Source organism: Castor canadensis, chromosome 6, assembly GCF_047511655.1.
Source record: "Castor canadensis chromosome 6, mCasCan1.hap1v2, whole genome shotgun sequence".
In the NCBI taxonomy this organism is placed as follows: domain Eukaryota; kingdom Metazoa; phylum Chordata; class Mammalia; order Rodentia; family Castoridae; genus Castor; species Castor canadensis.
The window spans coordinates 33,315,990-33,338,273 of NC_133391.1; the positions used below are offsets into that span (position 1 = coordinate 33,315,990).

Consider the following 22,284-nt stretch of genomic DNA (forward strand, 5'->3'; position numbering starts at 1 on the left):
TAAAATTAATATAAGATGGCCTAATTTTTCTTTATTTGAATTTTTTGTAGTACTGGAGATCAAACCCATGGCCTCACCCATGATAGGCAAGTATACTCCCCCTGAGCTGTATCCCCAGCTCTGAGATTTTATTTTTGACAGAACAACATATTCTTCTCTGAAGATTGTAATAGTATTGCATGTCATATTACCTCCACCTGCAAAGTATAAAATTATTTTTGTAAATCAAATCATTAGTATGCTAATTTCTGCTATTGACTATATCTCAAAGTATTTAAGTAAAATATCTTTCGAGCCCTAGTCAACTTCCAAGAACTATGTAGATATAACTATAGAGGTGAATAGGACATAACTCTTTCAAGAGTTTCACACTACAGTCAGAAATGTCATTATAAGGGGGCTGGAGGTATACTTCAGTGGTAGAAGTCTTGCCTAGCATGCATGAGAACCTGGGTTTAATCCCTACCAACACAAAAGAACTATGAAATATGGTTTTAAACAATTATAATCCAGTAAGATCAGTATTTTGAAAGAAGTGTGATGAGAGTGATATGGGAAAGCAGACACAGAAATCAAAGGAACAAATGAAGAAATTGAAATTAGAGAAAATGAGCTCTATCATTTCTTTGTAATAAGAACATTTTAAAAAAATTCTCTTACTGTATTGCTACCTGTAATGACCACTTTGTGCAATAGAACGCTTGAAATGACACACGTGAGATGATGGACATGCTAACTACCCTCATTTGATCAATATGCAGTATGCACATATGTATCAAAACACCAGATTGTACCGGACAGAAACACATATAATTATAGTGTCAAAAAAATAAATAAAGAGGCTCTAATGTACTCAGATTGAGACACTAAGAACCGTTACTAAAAATCTCTTAAATCTTTTTCTCCTGTAGTGTCCAGTTGTTTTTATACAAATAACAGGTTCACCTCAATTCAATATATGGATACGCACTCATATGCTTGTGTGTGTATTTTTCTATTTATTTTATTTCTTTATCAAGTAAAATTCCATATGCAGTAATCCCTTGGTACCCACAGGAGACTGGTTCCAAGACCCCACACCTCTCAGCAGGTGAATAACAAAACCCATGGAGGCATAAGTCCCTTATATAAAAATGAAATAGTGTTCGCATGTTACTCTCACACACAACTTTGTGTACTTGGAATCATCTTTAGGTGACTGACAATATCTAATGGGAAATAAATGCTATGTAACTAAATGTTACATCATTTAGGGAAGAACAAGAAGAATTGTACATTTTCAGTATAGATGCAGTTTATTCTGAATATTTTTTGTCTGCAGATGTAGAAATGTAGAACCTACAGATACAGAAGGCCAATAATATCTGAGGTCGATGGTGTATTTTTCTGTAAAACACTACAAATGTTGAATTCTAAGTTGAGTTCTTAATTTTAGACATCTAAAATGATTTAATGTCCAAAATATGGAAAAATAGTAGCATATAATTTACAATAGAATGCAAATTTTGTTTTGCTATCTGTTTCTATTTTGCATATCCATGAATTAACTGGGCCAGATAAGGTCCAAAAAGTCCTGTAATATCTTTTAAATTCCTACATTACAAATCATACAAACCTTATATCATTTTTGTATTGCTGCTTAAATATAGCCATGAATGTAATGTGAAATTCTCTCTGATCCAGATTAACATTGGTGAAAATGCAGAATGGAAGTTGTGCTGTCTATGGTTCCAGCTTTAAAGCCTATACAGAAAACTGTTTAACTCCAAACACCTACATATGCATGCAGAGGGCTGTGTGAGGACTTCATAAACCATCTCAATAAAAACCAGGAATAGAGAAGGAATTCTCCAACAAGAAAAATGTCATCTGGGATGACAGGAAACAAGGAAAATGAGACAAACACAGAAAACAAACTTCTTAGGCCCTTCAGGGCCAAACCATAGAACAATTCACTACTGCAAATGTCTGATATTCTGCAAGACAACGGAGGACAACTCAGGGGTCATCAAGATGGCCCTTCTCACCACAACCCAGATGGTACAGAATAGGCAGGTGGGAGACATCTTGGATATCTAACAGTGGGACCAACATCTAGAGGAGTAGTGAGTGAATAAGTCCCTACATAGTTCTGGTGGTACAACCTTCACCAACTAGAAAACTGCCATATGGATAGTGCCACAGCAGAGACTCAAGGGTAGGCAGTGCCATGTCCAGGTGGGGACATGATGCAAGAAGACATGACTTCTCCCCTTGTGCACTGGAGGGCAGAGTATGAAGCCAACGAAGATTCTTCTTGAGCCTTAAGTCTTATGGAGTTTGCCTTGCTAGATTTTGGAATTTCTTGGTATCCATCAGCTTTTCCTGTTTCCTCCTTTTGGGATAGGAATATCTATTTGATGCCTGTCCCATCATTGTATTCTGAAAGCACATGACTTGTTTTATTTCATAAGTTCACAACTGGAGAATAATTTCTCGTTCTCACCTACATCTGACTTGGATAATATTTAGATGAGATTTTGGACTTTAGGTGAGTAGATACTGGAAGGAGTAAAGACTTTTTGGATTTTGGGGATAGAATGGATGTGTTCTACATATGAGAAGGACATGATTTCATTGTCCAGGAGTGGAGTATAATAGACCAAATGTTTGTATCCTTCCAAAATTCATATTTTAAATCACAACATTTAGCATTATAATATTGAAAGGTAAGGATTTGGAAGAATGTGAAGGTAAAATTCTCGTGAGTGGGTTAATACCTTAAAAGAAAAAAAAGATTCCAGAGGCTCCACTAGTCTTCTGCCACAAGAGAATATAATGATAATTGGACTCTACAACCTGCAGGAGGGCCCCCACCAGGACAGAGCCATGCTGGGCTTCCAGCCTCCAGAATTGGAAGAAATAAATTTGTGTTGTTTATAACTCATCAATGTATGGGACTTTATTATAGTATCCCAAATAAGCTAAGTTCAAATGAGAAGATAGCATCATACTGGGCACACTGAAAATAAAAGAAAATGTTTTATAATATTGTTATATAATACATTGCAACTTGGGAAAAATATTCCCAAACTGACAGGCTGATAAAAAATTCTGTAGAATAGCAAAAATAAAAAATAGAAATCACAGCATAAAAGCAACCACAGAAACTGACTTTTGTTTTAAGAGTTTACGATAAATTTGGGGAAACTTAGTTTCTATTTTAATGGTTGTCATGGAACACTGGAAACACAAAATAAATCTTAGGGGCCACCAAAACTGAAAGGAAAAATTGAAGGTCTTTTTCTAAAATCGTGATTCCCCCAAAGGCTACAAGCTTATAAAAGAAGTAACAAAACCTACAGTTCAGGAAATAGTAACCAGGACTTTTGCTAGTCTCTAACCGCTGATGAGATGGAAGAGAAAATGAGAACCTTCAGCAAACATTTGTAACCACAACTGAGTGCTCATTAGGTTTACAGCCCATGTTTGGTTCTGGCTAACAAAGAGGTCCAAAAGCATTGCAGTAAGAAATATTTTAAGTAGTTCAAAGTTAATAATAGTCTGACCATTAATGAAGTTACAAGAATTTGGTTCTTGGGTCCAGATATCGTGGAAATGAGACCAGACCCAAAGGGGTGCAGACAACACTTTCATTCAAACACCTGCTCAAATCACAAGTAGATCTGACCTATGGCAAGTCAGGTAGCTGTTTCCAGGACAAAGGAAAAGGGGTATCTAATATAGGAAGTGTTCCAAGCCAAAAGTGCTCATCAAGCTCTTTCAGTCAACAAGGGAATCCAGTTTACAGAGAGACTTCACTACTGATTGGTCACTGTCAGTATCTACACACACACACACACACACACACACACACACACACACACACACACACGCACAAAAGGATTCAAGCTTGCAGAGAGTGTCTGGTTCTGACTGGTAGAATGTCTCATCTCAGTTGTGGGCAGCTCATGGATCAACCTTGACTACTAGGGACAGGCATGTTTTCAAGAGCTGACACTTCCTTGCATCTGTGTTAGTAGGATGTGTTTGTAAATGTTGTATTTTTAATTCTGGGGCTGCATGTGAGTCCTGGATCACTATTTATGCCCTTTCTTGGGTTTGCTGTGAAAGCACAAAACAGGTCTGATCTGCCAGATGGACCATTCCTACCATTTAATCACTTTTTCCCTCTTTTGGTTGGTCTCTATGTTTAAATAAGTCTAATATTTTCTGAAAGAAAATCACCTCAAACAATTCTTAGGACATCTGACAAATAACTTCCCAAATTCCCTGAACACAAAGACAAAAATTAGAAAACAAAGGAAGTGAGCGATGATGGAGAGAAAGAGAGGGAGAGAGACAGAGACAGACAGAGAGAGAGAGAGAGAGAAAAACAGAGAGAGAGAAGGGGAGCGACAAAGAGAGAGAACGATATAATAAAATTGATAAAATTTTAATATACTAAAAATTGGGTTAGGGTTTACAGTCGTTTTTTGTTCTACTCTATCACAATCTTTGTAATCCTAAAATTTTTTCAAAATAAAGATCTAAAATGAGCAAGCAAAATTGGGGTCATGTTTGAAGCCCTCTTTCTCTTATACACTCCATCTAATACATCAACAAATCCATGTGATATGCACATACACACAGACACACAAGACTGTAGACATTTCTTACTACCTCCATTGCTACCAGGTCTATTAATATTAATAAACTGCAAATTATTATTTGCATGAAATAGTTTTATTTTACCTTAATCTTGGAAGGATATTTTTACTGGGTATTTGGATGTTATTCTGGCAATTCATTTGTCAGTTTCACCCTGAAATACCATTGAATTCTGCCTCCTATTGTTCTTGCTAAGAAGTTAGCTTCTTAGTTTATTATTGTGTCTCCTCTTCTTACCACCTTTAAGGTTTTCTGTTCTTCTTTGCTTTCAGCATCTTGACTCCATTATGCCTTAGAATAGGTTTTATTTGTTTATTCTGTCCTAAGTCTTCTACATACAGGTATAGTTTCATTTGTTCTCTAGTCTCATCCTATGATTTCAATTCTGCATACATTTTCCTGTTGAGTCCATAACATAATTTATTCTTCAGTTAGATGTTTTTTTCCTGCTGTCTCTTTTCATTCATGTATTTTATATTGACTAGCTTTGAGTTCACCAATATTGCTTTCTTGTTTTAGTCTTCTATTTAATTTCCATTGAATTTTAGAAGATATATTTGATTGTTTTGGAGATTGAAATTTTATGATAAATTTTTTTTCAGATAAGGTCTCACTTTATAGCAGGCCAGCTTCAAGCTTTCTTTATAACCCTCACTGACCTCAGATCCTCCTGCCGTGGTCTCCTGAGTGCTGAGAATTTGGACATACACTACAGTGTACTTCCTTGACATTATTAACTCATGTCTATTTCGTCTTTTACCTTAACCAGTCAACCTTCTCATAGACAACCATAAATAGGCAAAGATAAACTAGAATTTTATAAAAACCCAGAGTCTGAAACTATAATAAGGACATTTATTTTTAAAGTACTGAAAGATCACTAGGTCTTAAAACTAAATTCAGAAACGTTTTATTTAGTACCTCTGTCACAGTAATACCCTTCACATTCATTATTTTCTTTTACCATTCCTCATTGCATTTATCCTGTTATTAAGTATTAACGACTAAAAATTATATACGGACTTTGAGTTTAATGACATCTATTTTCTACTAAGTAAATATTTCACATAGTTGAAGTCATCATGCTGGAAAATATCAAGCATTGAAGCATTCACTGTTTTTTCTTTCTGATATATTTAATCTGAATATATTCTCTTCTTAAAGATATAATAGTCATTACTTTGGGAATCCTCAGAAATTATCCAGCCATATTTTATATTTTTATTAGCAATCCATATCCGTATTAGAAGAGAAGATACTTTCCCTAAAATGCCAAATTTAATTGATATTAGTAGCATTTTTAAAATTAATTATATTTGTATGTAATTGTGAAGATGCAGAAATGATACTTTCTCAGTGTTAAAACAATGCAAAGAATGATAAATGTATTATGCATCACCCAAAACTTAAATCTGGAATTGGAAATGGCAACAATGTTCGTAATTCTGGCTATCAACCATTATCACAGACAATTTCCAACTATTACTCATTTTTCCTGAGAGTAAATTGGGACTTTATTACATCACAGCCAGAGTCCTACTTATGTAACTGGTGGCTCTGCATACATTCTACATTACAAATAGTGTTTTGATCATTTGAAAATAATGAATATTTCTACATATTTTAATGTAATGTTATGCAAATGTGAATCATTTCATGTTAGTTGATAATATATTCTGACTTTATAAACCTTTTGTCTAATTGTTCAATCATGAGTGTTAATAGCTCCATTTATGGTCATGTCTCTACTTTGGATAAGGTATGTCAAATTTTGCTTCATAAACTTTGAAGTTTGCCATGCATATTTAGGAATATTCTCTTTTCTTAATGAATTAACCCTGATGTAATTTTGATATCTTGTTTTAAAGTTTACTCCATCTTTTGTGAGCATAATTACATCAAATTGTTTATGATTATTTGCCTGGTGAATTTTTTCTTATGGCATATCTTTATTCTACCTTTTACTTTCAGCCTGAACCTTATTGTTTAAAGTGAGTTGAGTGTAAACATCTTATGCTTGGATTTTTCTTTCCTTCTATTGAAAAAATACCCTTTATTTAATGCATTTCATTAAATGTATTTATTATATGATGGATTCCCTTTATATCACCCTCTTTTGTATTTTTTCATGTGTCCTTTGCCATTTTGAACCACTCTTGACAGTCTTCTGTTAATATAATATCTTTTATTATTTGTGTGTATTTTAACTGCTTTATTACATTGTTAGGTATACTTCTTTGTCTCATTCTGCTTTTTGTTTTCTTAGGACTTAGATATTTATTCTTAACACCCATTGAAGTAATATATAATTTCACATACAAAGTCCAAATTATAATAGTTTAGTTTCACTTCCACTTGTATTTATTTCATTATAATTGCTGCAATGGAATAATTTCTTTCAACATATAAGTCCAGAAACATATGCTATTTTCAATTATATTTTTATTAGGATATTATTGTTGTACTAAGGGTAGACTGTGACATTTACAAAAGTGCTTACACTATATCTTAGTTAAATTCACCCATCCATCATTCTCCTTTATACCCTACCCCCCTTCTAAGAATAGTTTCAACAGGTCTCATTTCTCCATTTTCATACATGAGTACGTAATATTTCCACCATAGTCACCATCCTTCACCCTTTCCTTATATCCTGCTCCCTCTAACTGGCACCAACCCCCAGACTGGACCTGTTTTTACCTTTGTCCATTTTTTTAAAAAAAGAATTTTTTATTTGCTTAAGATATCTGTACAGGGAGTTTCGTTATGACGTTTCCATGTATATACCTAACATCTCCTGAATTCATTCATTCCCTCCATTTTCTCCTTTCTTTGTTAGTCCCTTTCTTGAGGTGAATTCAATAGGTTAAATATTCTATATACATTATTATTTTCTTTTTATTACCATATTATTGTTGTACCTGGGATACACTGTGACATTTACAAAAGTTCTTACACTATATCATAGTTAAGACCCTCTATCATTCTCCTTTCTCCCCCTCCCCAATTCCTAGAATACTTTCAAAGGTCTTTTTTGTCCATTTTCATACCTGAATACATAATATTTCCACCATATTTACCCTACTGCACACTCTCCTTATATTATCACCCCTCCCACTGGCACCAACTCCCAGACAGGACATGTCTTACCTTTCTGTTCTCCATTTTTGATAAAAGGTATGTTTGTTTAATATATCTGTGTTTCACCATGGCATTTACATGTATATATGTATTATAACTCGAATTGGTTCATCCCCTCTATTTTTCTTTCTATATTAGTCCTCTTCTTATGGTGATTTCAAGAGGTTTAAGCCCCAAATAATATATACACATATAAGTAATGTAAAAACAATAAAATAAAACTAAAAAATACCATATTCATTTTTGTATAGAAAGTACATCAACCATATTCACCTTCTTAACTTCCTTCTTTTACCTTCCTCCTCCCATTCATGACCTTCCCTTAGCATGACCTGTTTTTCATTCATATTTTAGGTATCTGTTCATTGTTCAGTGAGATTTTGGGCTGGTATTATGCCTATACATAGATTGTGCTTGAGTCAATGTAAACCATTTCCATTCCACTTCCTCACCCTTTCCCCCATCCTGTGTTATTCAACAGTTTACCGTGTGTTTCACTGTATCTTGTTCCTACACAGAATTCATGTATTTTATTGTTATTCTCTGTCTTTCTTTCCTTTTCCTTCTCCCTTGGTATCCTCTATCAGTCCCACTTTTGAGTACATGTTCTGTATATATTTGTATGTATATGTAATACTAATTGTATTTATATTGGGTCTATATTCCACATATGAAAGAAAACATGTAGCCTTTGGCTTTTTGAATCTGGCTAACTTCACTTAGGTTGATATTCTTTAGTTCCATCCATTTTATTTATGGCTGATTAAAATTCTTTTGAATATAAACACCACATTTTCTTAATCAATTCAGCAAGTGTCAGGCATCTTGGCTGTTTTCATGGTTTGCCTATTGTGAATAATACTGCAATATGCATGTGTGCAAGTGCCTTTATTGTAACCTGACTATGCCTAGCCCTAGCGTAGCTGGATCATAAGACAGTTCTATTTTCGGTTTTTTTGAGGAAACCCCATACTCTTTTCCATAGTGGTTGCACTAATTTCCATTCCTACCAACAGTGCATGAGAGTTCCTTTTCCCCCACATCTTCACCAACATTTGTTGTTTCTTGTGTTCTTGATGGTAGTCATTCTAACAGGAGTGAGATGGAATTTTAACATGGTATTGATTCACATTTTCTTTATGGCCAGGGATGTTGAGTAGTTCTTCATGTGTTTTTTGGCCATTTTGACTTCTTCCTCTGAAAATGCATTGGTCATTCATTTGCCCATTTCTTCATTGGGTCATTGATTTGGGGGAATTTACATTTCTGAGCTCCCTATATATCCTGGTTATTAATTTCTTATCAGATGTATAACTAGCAAAGTTTTTTCCCATTCTGTGGACTGTCTCATTAGTTTGGTGACCATTTCTTTCATTGTGCAGAAGCCTTTTAGTTTCATGTATGCCATTTGTCAGTCTTTTCTCTTAGTTGCTGAGCCATTGGAATTTTATTTAGGAAGTTATTGCTTATGCTTATAAGATCCAGCATATTCCCTGCTCTTTCCTGCACTAGATTCAAAGTTTTAGATATTATGGTAAGGTCTTTAATCCACTTTGAGTTGATAACATGTAGAGGGTGAGAGACATGGATCTAGTTTTAGTTTTCTGCATGAAAATATTCAGTTTTCCCAGCAATATTTGTTAAACAGGCTGTCTTTTCCCCATTGTAGGTTTTGGGCACCTATGTCAAAAATCAGGTAGAGGGCTGGAGGAGTGGCTCAAGTGGGAGAGTACCTGCCCAGCAAGTGTGAGGCCCTGAGTTCATATACCAGTACCATCAAAAATAAATCACATGGGCATAGCTGTGTGCATTCATATCTGGGTCTTCTATTGTATTCCATTGTTCTTCTTGTCTGTTCTCATGGCAATACCATGTTGTTTTTGTTGCTATTTCTCTGAGTATAGTTTGAAGTCGGTTATTGTGGTACCTCCTGCATTCCTCTTTTTGCTCAGTATTGCCTTGGCTATGTGAGGTATTTTGTGTTTTCATGTGAATGTTAGGGTTAATTTTTGAATCTCTGTGAAGCATGTCATTTGAATTTTGATGGGGAATGCATTGAATGTGTAGATTGCTTTTGTAAATATAGCCATTTTTCACAGTATTGATTCTGCCAGTTCATTTTCATGGGAGAACTTTCTTTCATCTGAAGTCTTCTTTAATTTCTTTCTCCAGTGGTTTACAGTTTTGTCTTTTGTTTTCTTTGTTAAGTTTATTTCCAGATATTTTATTATTTTTGAAACTGCTTTAAATGGAATTTTTTCCTATATTCTTTCTTAGTATGTCCATTGTTGGTATATAGAAAAGCTACTGAGTTTTGTATCCTGCTACTTCACTTTAGGTGTTTATGATGTCTAGGAGTTTTTTGGTAGCTTTCTGGGTATTTTAGGTATAAGATCATGTCATCTGCAACTAGGGATAGCTTGAATACTTCCTATCTTATTTGAATTCCTTTTATTTCTCCTTCTTGTTTTACTACTCTGGCTAGGAATTCTAAGATGATGTGGAATATGAGTGGAGAGTGTGGACATTCTTATCTTGTTCCTGACTTTAGAGGAAATGGTTTCAGTTATTCTCCAGTTAGTATGATCTTGGTTATAGGATTGTTGTATACAGCCTGTATTATGGTGAGGTATATTCTTTCTATCCTAATTTCTTCCAAACTTTTATCATGAAGGATGTTGAATTTTATCAAAGTGTTTTTCTGCCTCTATTGAGATAATCATGCAATTTTTTTCTTTACTTCTATTAACATTCTGGTTTACATTTAATGTTTTTGATATGTTGAACCGTCCCTGAGTATCTGGGATGAAACTGACTTGATCATGGTGTATGATCTTTTAGATATGTTGTCAAGTTCAGTTTGTCAGTATTTTACTGAGAATTTTTAAAATCTGAGTTCAATAAAGAGGTTTTGCATTTATTTTTGCTTTAAGAGTTTAGTTAGCATACAAGGTATTTCAGGTTTTTTTCTATTTATTCATATATTTATCATTCTAACTCTCCTCCTCTTCCCTTTACATTCAAGTTCTATCTAGTAATTTTTCCTTCAGTAAGAAGAACATCTGTTAGTGTTTCTTACAATGTGGAACTGCGGGAAAAATTTATGTATTTTTTTTACTAATTTGAAAATATATTTTTTTCTTCAGTTTTTAAAATTAAACTTATTTTGTGCTGGGGATTGAACCGAAGGCCATGCATTAAACTATTCCTCAGCAATTATGATAGACTCATATGTTATTGTAAAGAATAATACAGAGATTCTGTGTTTCCCTTTCCTCCAATGATGATATCTCATGAAACTGTACCACAATATGTTGTTCCTGTATGTTTTTTAGTTCTGTAATTTGAATTTCTTTCATTTTTCACATAGAAATTTAAATGCTTATTAATGTTTGCTAACAATTATTAATAACATAATTTCAAACAAAAATACATTATAATGAAATTGAAAGCACCTTGAAATGCATTTTTATACAATTTATCTTTGTGGGACAAAATTTTCAAACAAGTAAAAGTTAATAAAGTTCTATGATTAAAATTATGAGTTGACGATCTGGCTCAGGTGGTAGAACACCTGTTTGAGTGGTGGCCCTGAGTTGAAAAAAATAACTACAAATAAAGCTGAAAATTTATAGAAGCCTGTACATTTGCTTACAAATGAAAGAAAACAACTTTGAAAGTATTTGGTAAGTGTAAAATGTCAGTAAGAGTGATGAATATGCTTCTTTAATTTAGAAGTAAAAAGTTCAGGCTCGTGGAGTAGATTAAATGGAAGAGCACCTGCGTAGCAACCATGAGACCTTGTGTTCAAACCCCAGTCCCACCGAAAAACTAAAAACAAAACAAAAAAATTAGAAATATTTAACTCATCTAGTGATAATATTAATCATGGGGCAAGTGTATATATGTTAAATAGTAATTAAGGAAATTATAGATATCTACTTGATTCTTTTTATAGTTCTATTTCTTGGCTGATATTTCAAATCATTTTCCCAAAAAAAATTAATAATTGCTCATGGAAGCATTTTTATAATGTCTGTCTAAAGTTCTTGTCTAGAATTCATACAATTCATCTCAGCATTGGTCTCAGCCAGTGGTTTTTTTCTCATTAGTGTTATGATTTTTAGGTCCCTGTCATTATGGTGATTTTTTTATTACATCTCAAGTATTTTGGATATTTTCTTACAAGGATCTGGATCTGATTTAATCTTTTTTTCATTCTAATGAACTTCTCCTGCTATGGTGTAGCAAAGGGACAGCTAAGTATGTATGTTCAGCCTTCCACTGGATCTTTCTCGTACCGCCCTGATAAAATCAGACACTGATTTACAGCATGGGACAGAAGTTCATCTCCCCATCAGCCCTAAAGACACTTTTCTTGTGGAAGTGGAGCACACCTCACCATAGGGTAGCCTATGAGTGAGCGTGCAAACCCAGCTTTCCTCTGCCCCTTGAAACAATCCTAGTAAGAGTGGGGCCCTGATTCATGTTTTATGGCAGACTTGTGAGGTAGAAGTTTATCTCCCCAAACTAGCACTGCCTAGCTTTTTCTGAATGGGATTTAGGGTCAACTTCCTAGTGATCCCTATTGACACAATTGTGGAGGGAGAATTGGAGCTATGACTGCTTCTGGTGAGCAAAGTGGTTGTAGTGTGACATGAGAACAATACTGTGTTCAGCTTTACCAAAATGCAGGGGGCGGGAGGTAGAAGGTACAAATTGCCTGATAGTATTTTTCTGAAGTAGGGCAAAAACTTTCCTGCTGTTTGATGTTGTCTGACCACCTTTTGCTGATGGTTCTGGGTGTATGAAGTTCCCAATCTCAGACACATAGGAAGCAATAAAGGAAGAACCCAGCCAACTCTGCTGTTTCTTAAACTCTAAAGTCTAGGCAATCTGTTTTCCTCTTTCACAGTCTCCCACACTTGTTTCATATATGTATGTCTGTGTTATTTAAATATCAGACAGAAGAACTAGCTGGAATGATGTTATTTCAACTTGATAGAACCAGAAGTCTAGATTTTATCTTTTTATACTATATATTTGAATGAGATATTTGTTATTCTGATCTTAAGTCACCATTATAAATTTTTCTTTTATATATAATGTTATTTTTCTGTCTGCTTCTCGATATTTTATGTTCATCTTTGATTTACATTGCTTTTTCTCTGATTAATCTAGTAAGTATATATGTATATGTGTGTGATCATTTTACCTTGAATTAGTCCATAATTGTTATGTGAAATTGTACTTTGATCAAATTGGGAATAATTTTACTACCAGGTCTTAAATTATTATAAGTATTTGCTCCTCTTTCTGGAACATCTGTTACATGTATTTTAGTCTCCTTGATATTGCTCCACAGGTCATTTATGGTCTGTTTATTTCAATTCTTTTTACTTAGGTCTTTAATATGCATACTTTCTATTGACCGTTTAAAATTTACTTACCCTTATGTTTGCATTTTGTAAGGTACAGTTAAGGCTGTAACATATTTTGGTTTTTAGATCATGGATTTTTCAGTTGTAGAATTTCTCATTTTTTACATTTTCTATTTTGCCTACAAATATCATCTAATTTTTTGTTTTGTTTTGAGACAGTCTTATTATTTAACCCAATGTGACCTCAAACTTGCCATCCTCCTTCCTTTACTACTCAAGTAGTAGTAGGATTACAGGGTACACCACCACACCCAGGTACTTATCATCTCTTCATTCATTATAAGCTTCTCTACTTCTAAATTTGATCTTTTTTGAATATTTGTTTGCAATTATTTTCTGTATATCTCAATATTTGTGTCATCTTTGAACCTCTATTCTCTATGTTGTATTGATTATGGGAGATATTTGCTGCTTCTCCATATGTTCAATGTTTTTATCACATGCTGAACACTACAAAAAAAGATGAGAAATGACTTATGAACCTTCTTTTCCTGTTCTCGTTAGAGATTGCAAAATCCTGACTCCATCTCAAGATTAGAGACTGTTCATTTATATTCTACTATGAGTAGAGGTGAGCTGGGCTGGGCTAACTCAATTATATTGAATTCTCTTTTACTCTTTACCTGCCATTTCACTGTGAAACTGGCTTGCTGTACACTGGCTACCAGCTTATTTGGATCTGCTGAAACCAAACCCAGATCTTCAAAAAGTCACAGGAAGGAAATGTATTACTTAGGTAGCAAAGGACAGCAGAAACCTGGGATTTGTGCTGACTTAATTCTCTGAGACTCAGAAAAGCTGTCTGGGGTTGATGGATCCTCATCTGAGTTTGCCACATTTTCACAGCAGCTGAAGGACTGTGAAAAGGCAGCTCACCCTGGTTCTATGCCTCAGGGCAAGACGATCTACTCAGTTAAAACACTGAAGGACACCCTGTTTCTAGGCAACAGAGCAATAGAACACACACTGTATCAGCCAGTCCTCTGCCCTTCTGTGAGGTTGCTGAATTCCTGCTACATTCTTGAGAACTACAAGCAAGAAAGGAGGAAGCAATTGGGTTGGTCTACAACATTCCAGAGAATAGCCATACTGTGTCACCAAGGCCAACTATCAAAATCTTTTTGGTATTTACTCTGGCAGGTATTCCAGCTGAGTTTCAGAGATTGGTTCATCTTTGCAGTCAGCCTCTAGAACCTGAGCACCTAGAAATGCTAAAAGCTGTGCAAAATTCATATTGCTTTCCCACTTCTTCCCCATGCATATTTTTAAGAAAAACATCTTTGATGGGAGGTGGGTAGAATGATAACTATAAATCTTATATTCTTCTTATTGGAGCCCTTAAAGTTTCCAAATTATTCTACCAATACACATTGGCAAGAAAATCACTTGACTCTTGTTGAGCTGCTTCTTTGTCATCCATTACCAAGCTAGCACCTCTCCTGGTATATGAGCAGTAGTGGTCCCTCTTCAATGGAGTTTTGTCCTTTGATAAAATTCTGATCAAATAAGCTTCCTTTTTGATTCATTCCACTCCTATAGACTTATAGAAAGCTATACATCTGTAAAAGTGAAATTTATCCATTTTTCTTGTGGTTTTTGTGGAGGAAAAATCTTTCACATCCTTGCATACTTTGACTCCAAAAAATATTTCTAAAATCTTATTTAAATGTGTTATTTGATCAAGTAATTTTTTAGAAGAGTGTTTCTTCTTTTGATTTTGATGACGATTTGGGAGTTTTGCTATTTCTTACATTACAGAATACTCATCAAAGAATTCCATACTTTCAAATTAATCAGAAATTAAACATATAAATAAAAATTAACTTCTAAAGATTTTTACGACTGTCAGTTGTAGTAATCAGTTTTATAAGTTTCAAAACTATAGGTATAGGTGTTCACAAAAAAATCCAAGCTTATTTAATGTAGTATTTTAATCACTGGCCATTAAGATCTATTCTGTCTTGGTCAATGTCAAACTAGTCTTATGGAATGAGTTCAGCAATGCTCTTTTTGTATTGTACAGATTGTTTTATAAAACATTGAAAAACATACCACATGAAATTTTTGTGAAATCATGTCCTCTGTTGTTCTTTTGTGGGGAGACCATAAACCTCTAATTTGATATTTTCATGATTTTAAAACTCTTTGAACTTTACATCAGTTACCTTTGCCCAGATCTCTCTATTTTTGACATTATCAAACTTATTTGCACTAAAACTAATACTTTTCTTTTTAATTCTCTAAATTATTTTTTCTCTATATAAGTCCCTTTATTAATACTTAACATGATTTATCTATGCCTTCTAACATTTTTCTGAAAGTTCATCTGTTTTATTAGTTTTTCAAAATAATCAACCTGTTGCTTTGCAGATTCATCCTTTAACTTTTTCTGTGATGTTGAGAAAAATGATATTCTCTAATAACTTAATATTTAACTTCTTATGTTAAAAGAAAATATTGCTAATTTTCTTATTCAAGTCTTATTTTAATAGTTTGTGAGACATGTAAAAATAACTCACTATGAAGGTGATTTCACTTTTTCCATTTATCCCAGTATCTCTCTTAATTTTTTTATGCATTTTGAAGCTATGTCATTACACGTTTGCATACTGTGAATGCTACATTTTCTTGGTTAGTTATGCTAATTCTCTTATCCCTCAATATTTTTGCTGTATGATCTAGTGTTACCAATTTATATACAACTAAATACAATTATTTCATTTTCTTTTAAATTTTGATATTATTTGTCATTTGTCATTTGTCATTTAAATGCATTCTTAAGAATATAAAACATACATAGTGTCTAAAAACCTTTTTCTCTCCTTCCATGCCCTTTTATTTTTGAATTAAGAAATAGTTCTAATCTTTCAGTTCTTCACAAACATATCTTTCTAGACTTGTGAAAAAACCTAATTTCCATAGGCAGCAAATATTCTTATCCTTCTATTAGTCATAGGCCATTATGACAATGCAAATGCAAGAACCCATAAAATCCTAAACACTTGTGTTTACAGTATGAAGTTATGTAAAATGGCTCCACTGTATTAGAATAGACTTTAAGATTTTGAAGGACTTAAAACTTCAATTATCAGTGATTTATGAGAACTTTTCCTATGTTTTCTTAAGTTCTTTCATCCTTTCTATTCTTCATTCATTCTTCACTACTAACATGTCACATACTGGAGTCCTTTTGGCTACCATGTTTAAGTTTAGTTTATTACAGTATTTATTGCAAATATTGTATTTAATACCTTAAAGATACATATTTAAGTAAATTAAAGATTTTTCTTAAATGACGTAAAAAATCATCTTGAAAAAGTTTTGATATTTCTTTTTTTTTCTTATAATTTTAAAATATTAACCTCCATATGTATTTGTTGTCTTCTCACATAGACAATAACCATGCTCCATGCAATTACCATCAAGTAACTGGCCTTTTTGTATGTATTTGCAGTGATTATTATCAGTTGTAGGTCTCTTTAGTTGAATCCTAGAAGAGAAAAGAATTTCAATTCGAAATTAAAATTTACTTCATATAATGGTTCTATTAAATGAATATTATGATCCCTTTATTTAAAATGTAAAGAAACACGTTTTCTTTTTTTGGCATATTTACTGAATATGTAAGCAATAAAGATGATTTGTTTTATTCCAAAGTTAATGAAGGAGATTGCAGAAAGGGCAATTTCTAAACTATCTAGTTACACAATGAAGCAAACACTCTCAGCTTCTCAAAATTGTAGAAACTAACAAAACCATATAACAACAATGAGAGAACCTAACAAAAAAGAAGCTGCTAAATTTTGATTAAAGAGCACTGAAATTTTCAAAAGATGATGGAGTAGGATGGTAAAATGTCTTTACTCCTGGTTATCCTCTATGTGTACTCAGATAAAATATGAAGTTTGTGTTACATTAAAAGTGTGCTAGGGTAAACTGAGTGCCTTCTATATATATAAGCATTTTGATAGGAAAGTCTGTGAAATATTTATTTCATAGATTTTTAAAGGACATTCCCAAAAAATTTTGTTTCAGGACTCCTTTCAACCATTAAAAATTATTTAGATGGACTGGAAGCATAGTTCATGAGGTAGAGCACCTGCCTAGCAAGCAAAAGGCCCTAAGTTCAAACCCCAATATCACCACCCCCAAAACAGTAAAACTTACAGAGTAATACCTCTAGTTTTTTGTTATTTAGTATATATCCTTCCATTTTGCCATGTCAAAAACTAAAATGGGTGAATTTTTAAATTTTCCCTAAATTATATATAATATTAATAAATGTGTATGTGCTTTTGTTACTATAAGAATAATTATATTTTCTAAAACAAAAACAATAGTGAGGATACAAACTTTGCTTTACATATAGCAAATCTTTTTGTTGTCTGGCATAATTAGAGACAGCTCAGTTCTCATCGAGCTTTTTGTCTATTGAATTTGACACATTGTAAGGCTTCACTATTGCCCCATCATGTGTTCATAAAGAGTGAGATTGAAAAGACCAAACAGCATTTCAGTATCATTATGGAAATAATGGTCTTGCTGTCCTCCCAAATGCAGTTTAGTACTTACAAAATCACTGTGGTTCAGAAAGCAAAATACAACTATACCTAGAAAGTTAGCTGTTTTATAGAAGGTTATACAACATTAGACTGTACATTAAACATTAGTGAAGCTCATTTGTAAGGGTTAAATATTTGTATACTTACGGTTGAGTTGGAGTGGTTAGAATAAGTTTTGAATGGGATACTGAAATTAAAACTGCATAATCACTTAAAATATTTAAGCTAGGTTTATTAAGTGTACTTTTCTCTGTGAAGAATTTCACTTTTATTTTTAAATAGTTTGACTCCTTTTCACTATCCATATTACTGATGCAACTGATAATACAGAGAGGGACTTTAGGAAACAAATATTGCAACTGACCTAAACATTACTATGTCTGGCAATTACAAAATTCTGCTGGTAACACAACGTTGGATGAAGGCCAGAACTTTAGATTTTATTAGCTACAGTCTCCTATAACTTCCAAGGAACCTCATTACCTTATTGATTATATGAATTATTGATATTATATCTACTTCTATGTTTTATTTTTATATATACCAAGTTTATAATTTTGTGCAAGTTAAGTAATCTAAGCATTATTTTATTTATATAAAAATGTAAGAAACAATAAAGAAACCATAAAATTAAAATTAAAAATGATTCAGATTATTTCAGTACAATTTTTAGCACACTACTAATGTAATTTTACTTTGCAACTTTTCCAATTCAACTTCCTTTCTTTTGTCTTTTTTACCATGTTATGGAATTATAAGCTGTGGAATTTAATATCTGATCATATTTACAGTCTATAATTAGCTCATTAACATTCCTATTCCACAAGCAAGCTTTATAAAAGCAGAAGATACTTACTTCTCCAAGGTAATATCCGAGTTAAGAAGCCAAGTCCATTTCAATTGGCTATGGTTATAGCGTAAACTGATCCAGAATTTATCCTGATGTCTATTACACTGACTAGTTAACATTTTTTTAACAAACTCCTGAAAAGAATTAGAGTATTAAAAATCAAATCTGCTAATTTGATTGGTTGGCTATGTGTATACAGTAATTTGGTTGTTTTTACATTATTCAGCATTTTTTTCTGAAAGAATATCACTATAGTAAAAAATATTCTTGGGATTTTACCCACTAATAAGCAATACTTCACTTACTCATCAAAAACCATTATGGAGACCTTAAAATATTCTAGCATTGTACCAGGTTACTGGGTGTTATAAAGCACTCCATAGCCTCGTTACCAAACAATCTGAGAAAAGGCAAAACTAATAAGTACTACCAAAAGGGAAATGACAGCACTTATCAGTAACTCCTGTAGGTTTAAGGGAACTGAAAATGTTTTTTTGTTCTTGGTGGTGTTTTGGGTGGTATTGGGGCTTGAACTCAGGGCCTTCACCTTGAGCCACTCCACCAGTTCTGATTTTTTTGTTTTTTTCAAAATAGGTGCTTACAAACTAGTTGCCCAGGCTGGCTTCAAACTGTGATTCTCCTGATTTTAGGTGTGAGCTACCAGCACTCAACTGAAAAGTTTTTTTGTTTTTTTTTTTTTAAGACATAGCAATTCTATGGTAAACTGTAAAAGTAAATGGGCATTTATCAGAAAAGATTACACAGGTTATGAGGGAAAGGGAGCAGATTAGATTTTAGATTACACTTTAAGGAAGATGGAAAATCACTGGTACCTCAGAGGCCAGAGAAATAGGCAAGAGTGAAATGTGAATTCTGTGGATGAGGGATTTTATACAAGGGGCTGAGGAACTGTTTAAGGAAAATGTAACAGAATCCCATGTGTACCATACAAAGTTGTCAGAGATAGCTATCTCTCTAAGAAACAGCCTACAGTCAAAGAAATTTATTCTGGAGAATCTTAACAAATGTTTAAGAATCATATACTTATCTTTACCTTCTCTTCTTCAGAATTTAATGTAAGAAAACTTGAAAGCAAAGATGAGCAATGAAGTTGACAATCATTCCAAGTAACCAAAGTTTTAGAAAACGTGTAGCAGTTGCTCCCATGCTGGTGCCAGTTGTCATCACAAGGGTGACATTTCCAAACTAAAGACAGAATTTGGTTAAGTCTAAATGTCTTCTACCCATCCATTTATAATTTGAAGGATGAGTGTTAAAATTGTGGAATGAGATGAATAACAAATATATTAAATGACAAAAATATATTCACCCAATTTAAATTGCTGCCATAATTTGTAATTTTTAAAATGCTGAGACATAACACTATAATTCTACTAGCACAACCACTGCTAATATGTGAGCATTATCAATAATCTCCTACAGTGGATTTTAGTGAACATGGTCCTCAATGACTAACACTATATCACCTAGTCTAATAGGTCTAATAAATAAGTATAATAAATTACACTTATTTTCTAATTATTAGGAGACTCACGATCTTGTCTTATTACCTTGAGCATTTGCTGATGACTCTTGACTCCCCAGATTTCCTAAACTCAATCCTTTCTGATCTACTTCCAGGCTAGAGGTGAGATTTCCTGAATATGTCTGTGCTACTGAAAAACAAATTACAAACGTCAGTTTGGTTCATCACATTTAAACAAAGATCAATTTGGTATTGCCCAAAAAACTTCATTTGTTGTGAGAATGCTAGCACTAACAATATATTGTCAAAGGCCCCATAATGGCACAATATAATTGGAGAGCATACACAAACAAATTTTAAAATAATACAAATCTGATAGGAAAATTAACACATTAAAAGAAAACAAATTATTGAAACTTTGATAATATTTTTCTAGTACTACGGATCAAATTCAAGGCCTCATGCATGTTAAGCAAATTCTCTATCACTGAGCTACACCCTAATCCTCAAACAATTTGTTTTAGTTTTTTAAAACCAAAGGAAGATTTCTCAGAACTAACCCTGATATGAGGTAAGTATGAAACAAAAGTCAATGGCAAGGAAAGAAAGAAATACAGACAGATCAGACAGCATGAATAAGTGTAAGGATAGTTAGGCACGGTTCAAGAAAATGGCTTGGGTCATACTCTGATGTGGTTCTTAAATAATCTGTAGTACAGGGACTATGACAAAGGTAAAACAGGTACTTGAGAAATAAATTTGAAAATACAAATGAATGATCTTAAAGAGATTTCTTCCTATGACTATTGAGCAAGCCAGTTTCTTTTTATATTGTAGAGACTTACACCTTGAAGCTAAGATTCCAACAGACAAAAGGAGGCCCAAGGAGATGAACCACAGAACCACTGCAATTAACTTCCATGAAGACAATGAGGCAGAAAAACCTATGGGGAAGAGATGAGTACATTGTTCACCATTAGCTTCTGTATGTTTATTCACAACACTTTATTATTTCATAATCAAACTCCAAGGAGATCCCTTGAACTTATAAGGCTATATGACTTGCTCATTTGTGAATTCATGATGTAAAACTGTTGTGGAATTCATGGTCATAATATTAATTTTAATATCAAATAAAATGAGATCTTTTTTCTTTTTAAAATAAAATCTTATAAGTTATATGGTATTTTTTCCCCTGGTACTGGAGATTGAACTCGGGGTCTCATGCTTGCCAGGCAAGTGCTCTACCATGTGAGCAACATCCTCAGCGTAAGTTATATGGGATATTTTAAACATTTGAAAATTTGAGAAATGATAAAAAGAAAATTAAAAACCCAATCACTAATGAGCTCATTGAGAAACCACACCACAACCAATTAACCTTTTCCCACATCTATTTTGCACATTTAAAATACATTTTTTACTGTTTTATAGATCGCTACATTTTTAAAAAAAGTTTTTAAATTGACTACACAATACTTATACTCATGCATACACAACAAGTCTATTGTGGTTTTTTTCCAACATTAAGGTAATTAATGTTCTCTATGATAAATTACTATCAAGTTTGAAATTTTGTAGGCAAACCATAAAACCTTACAGCTTCAGTTCACATTTTCCTCAGCTATGAAATTTCAACACTTTTAGTGGCTATCTTAAGTATTTCTATGTTTTCTGTTAAAAATATGCTGATATACCTTTCCCATGGAATTTTTGTATTATCTATTATTTATATGAGCCTATCATGTATTCAACATATCAGACCCTGGGCAGATAGTTAAATTTTTTTGCTTATTTTTCTTTTTAAAGTTTTGTTATAGAAACACTAAGTATTTTTAATGCCTTCAAATACACCAGCATTTTCTATTATGTGTTCCATTGTGCTTACATTTAGACACTTCTTCCCCATTTCTCAGGACACTGGTTAGTCCTGACATTTATGCTCACTCCTTCCACTTTACGCCATTTTATGTCTCTCTGACCTAAAATAGTTTCAAGTCAACAATAAAATAAGAAAGTAAGCAACCACCCTTTCTTCCTACATTCTTTTGCATCTATAAAGCTATCGCTCTTTAAAAATTATTTAAAGAATAATTTAAACTCACTGTCTTCCATCTTGACATCCCCTTGTTTCTTTCAACATCTCCATTTTCA

At 33.2% G+C, this 22,284-nt stretch overlaps 1 protein-coding gene and 1 long non-coding RNA gene across 7 annotated transcripts in view; one reads left to right on the plus strand and one right to left on the minus strand.

The window, feature by feature from the left end:
- Klrk1 (killer cell lectin like receptor K1) overlaps nt 1-21,176 on the plus strand; it is a 33,683-nt gene extending 12,507 nt beyond the window's left edge. For 3 of the 6 annotated variants that reach the window (XM_074076057.1, XM_074076058.1, XM_074076060.1), the window contains one exon: nt 20,968-21,176. In XM_074076057.1, the coding sequence (XP_073932158.1) occupies nt 20,968-21,091 (124 nt within the window). In that variant the 3' untranslated portion in view covers nt 21,092-21,176. The other 3 variants (XR_012448845.1, XM_074076059.1, XM_074076062.1) reach the window with 3 other exon arrangements.
- On the minus strand, nt 19,166-22,284 carry LOC141424039 (uncharacterized). Its single transcript, XR_012448846.1, has 4 exons — nt 22,236-22,284; nt 20,976-21,074; nt 20,216-20,320; nt 19,166-19,850 (listed from the first exon to the last, which is right to left on the minus strand). It is a non-coding gene; the product is annotated as an uncharacterized lncRNA (long non-coding RNA).